At 33.7% G+C, this 9,700-nt stretch overlaps 1 protein-coding gene across 1 annotated transcript in view; it reads right to left on the bottom strand.

Moving 5' to 3' along the window:
- Window positions 1-9,700, bottom strand: part of LOC108744315 — a 104,796-nt gene that overhangs the window by 23,288 nt on the left and 71,808 nt on the right. Inside the window, exons 7-8 of the mRNA XM_025976268.1 lie at window positions 7,612-7,806; window positions 6,153-6,229 (exon numbers count right to left, since the gene is read on the bottom strand). Coding sequence (XP_025832053.1) covers window positions 6,153-6,229; window positions 7,612-7,806 — 272 coding nt within the window. The remainder of the gene's footprint in view (window positions 1-6,152; window positions 6,230-7,611; window positions 7,807-9,700) is intronic.

Here is a 9,700-nt window from a genome sequence, read left to right as displayed (position 1 = left end):
TTAGTCATTAATCTATTATATAATAAATTGATAATATTTAACCAGTTAATAATTTTTACGTTGATCAGTAATTGTTGTATTGAACTTTAGGTCTGACTTAAACAAATGCAGTTAGAGATATTATTTCTTTTTTTTTTTTTAAGAATCCTTTATAAACAATGCACGAACTCGATTTCAAATTATCCATTAGACCAAATGATTCTGGGATCGTATAATAGACTGTTTAATATTTGCCTTGTTATATGGTGAGTTAAACTTTGTTTCTTCTGTAAATTCTTCTGCTTCATAAAATTGAGAAATGAAAAATTTCGTGATATGAAAAGATATCACTTCTGCATGAGATATCTTTTGGTAAAGATCCCAAAGGAAATAAAAGAAAACCATAGGGGACCTCCAAAATCATCTCCATGCGTCATGCTCGCTTTACAAAAGACAGAAGAAATGGAAAACATTTTCGTTCTAACACGCTAACATAACAGCCTGTTCAAGAAATGTATTTTTAAAAGAGCTACTGACAAACTACAGGTAACTGATACCTTTAAAAATTATTTTTCTGATGCTACTAAATGTATTTAATGTTTGACTGTCTAAAATAGTAAACAGAAACGTTTCTTTGGAATTTGCTAATTATTAGAGTGTTTTGTGAATAATGAAATGAATCAAAAGACAGGGGCGTAAATGCTACAAACATTTTAGGGATTTCTAGTGGGTAGAAAAATAAATTAAAAGCATCTATTAGGGTGCTAACTAAGTGACAGGCGCAGGCATCATTTTACTCCCTATTTGCTGCTTGAAGAATTTTTCTAAATATTTTATATCTGGAATAAATATTATTTACATATTTTTGCTTGGTGAAGGTGTAGTTGTCGATTAAAAGGGTGGGTGGGTAGTGGACAGGGACCTTCACTCTTTCCCATTCGTATTTCCAAAAACTAGAAGATACCCTTATTACCGAACAGTAATCTAATGTAGGCCTTCCTTTGCCCTTTTTACTGCTACCGATATTTATTGCTAACTGTAGCATTTCACTATTTCTTGAATTTTTAAATTAAGCGATTGCGGGCACAGAACTGATTTCTTTTCTATTACATCTTGCGTTAAAGGGAATCTAAATTTATAGTTTTCCGTCTTCTAATTTTTAATATTACAACCAGTTTGAAGAATCGAAAATGATGTTAAAACATGGGAAAAATATTTTTTAACTGCTTTTCATTTTTTTTCTTTTAAGTTTTATTTTGAAGAAATTTCAGTTTTTCCTTATGTTACATTAATATCTTTATTCTAACGTAATTTTATACAAATGTTAAATTGATAATTTTTTGTTTTACGTTTTTCCTTTGCCATTTATACTCAACTGCACGGAACTTTTTTCAGAAAAGAATAAGGATAAAGCCACTTTTCAATTTACTTTACTTGTAATGATATTCTTGTTGGTTTTTGCGGTTGTTGTTTACACGAAAACAAAACTTCTCGTCGACAGCTTTTTTTCACGTTTACCTACAACTTCTAGAAAATTCGCTTTTGTTTTCCACTAAGGCAAATTGCACGCTTGTTTTAAAATGGAATCAATACCATCTTAAATGGAACTTTATCTTACTTTAGTTATTTTAGTTGTTTAAGAACAATACGGTTTTCGAAAGATTCATGACAGATACTAATAATACATTATATTTCCTGTTTCCTTTCGGGTTTTCGGCGTAAATAATAGAGCAGCATAATGGTGGAAATAAGCTGAGAAACGTGATGTTTGCGGTTTGCGTTTGAAGGAGTTATCAATGTTCTTATTGCCTATTTACGGCTACATTATATTGCGAAGTGGCTCATTCCAATTTCCCGCAATTATTCCAGAAATCGGAACAGCGCCATGAAAACGTTTTCGTATCGGAGTCCTTGGGGAACGAAATTTTAAAGCTTTTACAGTAGATGGGTGCTCTTTGCGAGTGCGATGTTTAGATAAAAGGAGAAGATGTAATCAAGTGTGCTAAGCAATTGACGGCGGAAACATTAAAATTAAGTTACTTCGATTATATTGACGCTTCACCAAAAGGCAGGAAAAGAAAATCAATTTCTTTTACGTGTCACAAAATACGAAGAACGATGTCACAATATACGAAGGAAGATGTCAGTTTTACTTAAAATACACTCCATTAGACTATTTATACCTGCTTTTATAAAAGCAGCAAAATTTTCATGGGAATATCTAGATGACGGCAGTCTAAAAACGACCAAAAATAACGTAATTTTTGTTCATATTTCAGCACCTCTTTTCAAACAGGAGCCTCTACATTCATATTAATAATTTAAACAATATCTTTTAAACGACAGTAACGAACAGAAAGAAGCCACTTCTACGGTCGCGAACGGTTAATATAGAAATTCGAAAAGATTGTTAAAGGTGTGTTTGGAGTGCGGCGCTGTACGGGTGCGAAATATGGATGGTGGGTGTGGCGGAAAAGAAAAGGTTAGAAGCGTTCGAAATGTGGTGTTATAGGCGATTGATGAGGATAAAGTGGATAGAGAGGGTTAGAAATGAAGAGGTATTAGAAAGATTAGGAGAACAGGAAGTCAACAAGAAATAGGTGAGATAGGTTAGTAGGACACCTTCTCAGGCATGAAGGTCTAGTTAGAGACATATTAGAGGCAGAAACGGAAGTAAGGAGGAGTAGAGGCAGACCTAGATTAGATTCATCATCATCATAAGGTCATCGTCTTTAGACTGGTTGGACACGTACCTCCACTCTTTCCTATCCTGAGCTTAACTTCGCATTTTCCTAAAACTAGAGCAGCCAACATCCTTAACTATTTGCGAAGAGTAATCTAATCTAGGTCTACCTCTACCCCTCCTAACTCCTGTTTCTGCCTCTAATATGTAGAGGTAGAGCTAGATTGTGGGTTGTTAGCATCCCTCCCAAGTTCTACTATTCTTATATCCTCCTAACACATGTTTCATACATTCTACATCCAATCCTCTTGTCAGTCTCCTCACAATAGCTTCTGTAACCCCATCCCTCTATTTTTCTTAAGTCCTCTCCCCTTATCATTTCCTTGCATCTATTCCGCATCGTTGATCAGTAATTGTTGTATTGAACTTTAGGTCTGACTTAAACAAATGCAGTTAGAGATATTATTTCTTTTTTTTTTTTTAAGAATCCTTTATAAACAATGCACGAACTCGATTTCAAATTATCCATTAGACCAAATGATTCTGGGATCGTATAATAGACTGTTTAATATTTGCCTTGTTATATGGTGAGTTAAACTTTGTTTCTTCTGTAAATTCTTCTGCTTCATAAAATTGAGAAATGAAAAATTTCGTGATATGAAAAGATATCACTTCTGCATGAGATATCTTTTGGTAAAGATCCCAAAGGAAATAAAAGAAAACCATAGGGGACCTCCAAAATCATCTCCATGCGTCATGCTCGCTTTACAAAAGACAGAAGAAATGGAAAACATTTTCGTTCTAACACGCTAACATAACAGCCTGTTCAAGAAATGTATTTTTAAAAGAGCTACTGACAAACTACAGGTAACTGATACCTTTAAAAATTATTTTTCTGATGCTACTAAATGTATTTAATGTTTGACTGTCTAAAATAGTAAACAGAAACGTTTCTTTGGAATTTGCTAATTATTAGAGTGTTTTGTGAATAATGAAATGAATCAAAAGACAGGGGCGTAAATGCTACAAACATTTTAGGGATTTCTAGTGGGTAGAAAAATAAATTAAAAGCATCTATTAGGGTGCTAACTAAGTGACAGGCGCAGGCATCATTTTACTCCCTATTTGCTGCTTGAAGAATTTTTCTAAATATTTTATATCTGGAATAAATATTATTTACATATTTTTGCTTGGTGAAGGTGTAGTTGTCGATTAAAAGGGTGGGTGGGTAGTGGACAGGGACCTTCACTCTTTCCCATTCGTATTTCCAAAAACTAGAAGATACCCTTATTACCGAACAGTAATCTAATGTAGGCCTTCCTTTGCCCTTTTTACTGCTACCGATATTTATTGCTAACTGTAGCATTTCACTATTTCTTGAATTTTTAAATTAAGCGATTGCGGGCACAGAACTGATTTCTTTTCTATTACATCTTGCGTTAAAGGGAATCTAAATTTATAGTTTTCCGTCTTCTAATTTTTAATATTACAACCAGTTTGAAGAATCGAAAATGATGTTAAAACATGGGAAAAATATTTTTTAACTGCTTTTCATTTTTTTTCTTTTAAGTTTTATTTTGAAGAAATTTCAGTTTTTCCTTATGTTACATTAATATCTTTATTCTAACGTAATTTTATACAAATGTTAAATTGATAATTTTTTGTTTTACGTTTTTCCTTTGCCATTTATACTCAACTGCACGGAACTTTTTTCAGAAAAGAATAAGGATAAAGCCACTTTTCAATTTACTTTACTTGTAATGATATTCTTGTTGGTTTTTGCGGTTGTTGTTTACACGAAAACAAAACTTCTCGTCGACAGCTTTTTTTCACGTTTACCTACAACTTCTAGAAAATTCGCTTTTGTTTTCCACTAAGGCAAATTGCACGCTTGTTTTAAAATGGAATCAATACCATCTTAAATGGAACTTTATCTTACTTTAGTTATTTTAGTTGTTTAAGAACAATACGGTTTTCGAAAGATTCATGACAGATACTAATAATACATTATATTTCCTGTTTCCTTTCGGGTTTTCGGCGTAAATAATAGAGCAGCATAATGGTGGAAATAAGCTGAGAAACGTGATGTTTGCGGTTTGCGTTTGAAGGAGTTATCAATGTTCTTATTGCCTATTTACGGCTACATTATATTGCGAAGTGGCTCATTCCAATTTCCCGCAATTATTCCAGAAATCGGAACAGCGCCATGAAAACGTTTTCGTATCGGAGTCCTTGGGGAACGAAATTTTAAAGCTTTTACAGTAGATGGGTGCTCTTTGCGAGTGCGATGTTTAGATAAAAGGAGAAGATGTAATCAAGTGTGCTAAGCAATTGACGGCGGAAACATTAAAATTAAGTTACTTCGATTATATTGACGCTTCACCAAAAGGCAGGAAAAGAAAATCAATTTCTTTTACGTGTCACAAAATACGAAGAACGATGTCACAATATACGAAGGAAGATGTCAGTTTTACTTAAAATACACTCCATTAGACTATTTATACCTGCTTTTATAAAAGCAGCAAAATTTTCATGGGAATATCTAGATGACGGCAGTCTAAAAACGACCAAAAATAACGTAATTTTTGTTCATATTTCAGCACCTCTTTTCAAACAGGAGCCTCTACATTCATATTAATAATTTAAACAATATCTTTTAAACGACAGTAACGAACAGAAAGAAGCCACTTCTACGGTCGCGAACGGTTAATATAGAAATTCGAAAAGATTGTTAAAGGTGTGTTTGGAGTGCGGCGCTGTACGGGTGCGAAATATGGATGGTGGGTGTGGCGGAAAAGAAAAGGTTAGAAGCGTTCGAAATGTGGTGTTATAGGCGATTGATGAGGATAAAGTGGATAGAGAGGGTTAGAAATGAAGAGGTATTAGAAAGATTAGGAGAACAGGAAGTCAACAAGAAATAGGTGAGATAGGTTAGTAGGACACCTTCTCAGGCATGAAGGTCTAGTTAGAGACATATTAGAGGCAGAAACGGAAGTAAGGAGGAGTAGAGGCAGACCTAGATTAGATTCATCATCATCATAAGGTCATCGTCTTTAGACTGGTTGGACACGTACCTCCACTCTTTCCTATCCTGAGCTTAACTTCGCATTTTCCTAAAACTAGAGCAGCCAACATCCTTAACTATTTGCGAAGAGTAATCTAATCTAGGTCTACCTCTACCCCTCCTAACTCCTGTTTCTGCCTCTAATATGTAGAGGTAGAGCTAGATTGTGGGTTGTTAGCATCCCTCCCAAGTTCTACTATTCTTATATCCTCCTAACACATGTTTCATACATTCTACATCCAATCCTCTTGTCAGTCTCCTCACAATAGCTTCTGTAACCCCATCCCTCTATTTTTCTTAAGTCCTCTCCCCTTATCATTTCCTTGCATCTATTCCGCATCAATTCCCCTACATTTATCCCTTCCCTACCTGCTCCTGATTGATTTTTAATCTCTTCAAAGTCCTCCCTCTCTCTATCGTATTTACCTATCGTTACTATTTCCAATACCTTCTTCCCCTTCCACATTTCCTTCCTGATACTCCCTCCTTCCAGCCTCCCCAACCTCTCCAAAACAAAAAGTATTGCTGTACAAACAAAACTGGCTTGTTGACATTCTTAACCTGTCCTTTACATTGGTTGCCTTTTTTAAAATTTCTAGCGCAAGTTGTGCTAGATCATTAAAAATCATCTTTCGTAGTTTACTCGATGAACACTTAGCTTGTGCATTTTCAGCATATTTGTTCAATTTTAATTAAGGGAAAATTTATAAGGTTGGTAGTCATTTAACCTGAATTTAGAGCAAGGAGTCTTTTATTTAAGAAATCGTGGCTTGAATTTTTAAGTGTTGAGCACATTATGAGCACATTATTCTTTAATAAGAATATGAAACATGTATTATAAGCATTTTTTCGAAGTGGTTTGTCTTCATTTATTATTATATTTCAAGAGGTTTTGGTTAGTGAAAGGTTGTCATGATCAGCTAAAAATTGCCTGTCTCAAAATACGAAATTGTTAAGTTCTTAATTAGTATCAGCATCAGCGAGGAGAATGAGTTTGTGACGCTTCGCTTCGCTCAAGTTTCAAATATAACAAAAAGGTTTTCGTAAATTGGCGATTTACCAACAACAGAATAGCTGACTTCAAAGAAATTCTTAATTGAGTCTTTTAGTGTTATTTCAGTCGGTCCGTTTGTACATTAAAAAATTGAGCAGTGGTTAATTCTTGGTCTAGGAATACGAGAAAGTACCTTTAAAATTCGTTTCAAGTTTAAGCAATTTCCTCGAAGCATTTTACTTCTAACATAGCGCAAAGATAAGTTTAACATCAGGATAACCTGCTTTGTCGTAGAAGTTGTTACGTGAAATATGCAGAATAAATTTTGAACTGATGTCATTTCTTTTGTTGAAAATGTCATGACCTTTAACCCCTTCTTGAGTTATCTTCTTCCTTACTTACTACAAGATACCTAAAGTTTTTCTGTTTCTTTACATACATTATACTTTTTGCATGCAATGTTTGGAAAATTCAGTTTTCAAATTCATATTCCTATTTTGTATCATAATAAAGGATACCTGCCTACAATAATTTGGTTTTAATAAAATACCTAATTAATTAGAATGACTGAAATCTGGAAGCCACTGTTTTCAAACATATGTATTTGTTTTGAAAAAAATTACGATAATTTGATGTTTCATTAGTTACAAATAAATTAATTTTAAAATAGGAGACTAGAAAAGAAAAGTTTCACAAACTGTACGGTGTGACATATCAAATGAAAGGGCTTGTTGTAAGGGTCTTAAATATATAATAATTTTATGAAGAACGGAGCCCTTACAGGATCACTCGTCTATCTGTCTGTGTTAAATACAGTCGCCTTTTCATATTGTTATTGGAAAATTGCACTCGCTCCTAATAGCTTAACATCTAATCTTACTCTTTTCATACGTTTTGCATTTCTTGGCCTTCTGCTCCTTCGATGAGTTCCTGGGGTGGTTGAGGAGGAACGAATATTCGCTTCACTATTAATCCCCTTCCCTGTGCAGGGGGCAAACTTCTCGCGAGGTGTGATAAATCAGAGACGCCTGAGATATTCCGACACTGAGATGCTAATGATTCGTACCTCTTGTGTTGTTCCATAGCCTGGAAACAAAACGATAAAATAAAATGTGTGATACCGCTGGTTCATTCCCATTGCACCGTCCATATGTGACCACCATGTCTGCATATTCTGAATGTGAATACAATGGTTTTTGTTTGACATTTCCACATTCACCTTATTTTTATATTTTGTGGTAACACTTATTATAGCGAATCGAACGCTAACAAGTGCAGATTATTACATTGACTTGTTTACGTATCAGCTGTTTGCGAAGGTCACGAATAGGTATATGCGTTTCATCGATAGTCGATAAGATAACGCAACGACCGTACTCAATCACTGACGGCTCGTTAACTGGGATATTTTTTCTGAACACTTTTTGCATTGCCAAAACAGTATTCTATGACAATAAATAAAAATAAAATAAAAATACTGGTATGCAAGGGAAGAAAAAGTAGGGAAAGAGCGAACTTAAAGATAGGAGACGAAAGATTAGAAGAAGTGGACTTATGACGAATACTTCGCTTACCTGGTTGGTAGGATACATTCTTAGGCATGAAGGTCTAGTCACAGACATATTAAAGGCAGAAACAGGAGTTATGAGGAGTAGAGGTAGACTTGGATTGGATTACTTTTAGCAAAAAGTTATGGATGTGGGATGTTCTAGTTTTAGGGAAATGCGAAGATTACCTCAAGATATAATAATGACGAGATGTACTCTACAGTGCCTCCAGGTGTTACCCTTGAAATATTCCGAAATACTGATCATAGTATATAAAAAATGGTAAAGCGTGTTATTCCTGTGACCTCATGCACCATATGTTACTGATAATAATTGCAAGGTAATCTAAGCGTATGTAATACTTCCGGAAGTTTGGACTTCGCTGTTATGTTTCTAATCCACTTGCAAAAGCAAACGTTCAAGTCGTAACTTAGTAGGAGAAGATGAAGCGTAAGGAACGTTATTACCTTAATCTATGCCATAGACTTCGAACTTCAACTATTTGTAAACATGGCGTGGCTGTTTTGTGAAATAAGTCCTACTAAGTAATATGAATGCCAGAACTAAATAAACTTTCAAATTAACATAAATTAACTGAACACGAATAAAACTAACCAGTTTTTTTAGGAACCAATCTTAAACGTTTATTAAAAATTTAATTCTGTTTGTAAAGCCTAGAAATGTTTCATTTCATTTTGTTGTAGGTACAGTTTCCACTTTAATTTTCTTCTAAACTTTTACGAGTCAATTAAAGGATCAAAGAAATAGCGGCCATTTCAAATGTAATGGTTTGATTTATAATAGAAACATATACTTTGGATTCTTTGGCTAAGTTTTATTATATAATAAATTTCTGTTTATTTGTAACTTGAATGTAGTAGAACGGTTTAATTGGTTGTATTCTGAATTCGATCTATACAAACATGATAATTACATTTTGCAGAGCGTATTTTATCGAATTAAACAATCAAGTCTGTAAATAGCTCTCGGGCGAGAAGGAAATCTGAGAGAAGTTTAAGTAAAGGTTGTTTTTTCGGATTTATGTACCGTTCCAGTGAACCAAATTTCTTAATTAAATTCTATATCGAAAACTGTCATCTTTATCAAATTTAAATTGGAGATATTATTTATTCCAATTAAATAACGCGGTTTTCTAAATTATTTGTTGAAATCGAGTATTTATTCATCTTCACAACGAATAACTGTTTTTTTTAGAGATTAATTAATAAAAAAGATTAATTTAATCTAATAACGATTTGACTGCGTAGTGTGGAAAGATATAGAAAGCGTTTTACATGTTGTTTAGGTATTAAATCGTAAATATTTCAAATTGTTTATAATATATACATATATGAAACAAGCTTTTGGTTTAGGAACCCATAGGTCACTAATTATTTTTTGTTGAATTATTAATAAATAAAAAAAAATAATAT

The sequence above is a fragment of the Agrilus planipennis genome, unplaced genomic scaffold (assembly GCF_000699045.2).
Source record: "Agrilus planipennis isolate EAB-ADULT unplaced genomic scaffold, Apla_2.0 scaffold17, whole genome shotgun sequence".
Lineage (NCBI taxonomy): Eukaryota > Metazoa > Arthropoda > Insecta > Coleoptera > Buprestidae > Agrilus > Agrilus planipennis.
The sequence above is the reverse complement of the archived record's forward strand: the minus strand, read 5'-3'. Positions and strand labels throughout refer to the sequence as shown.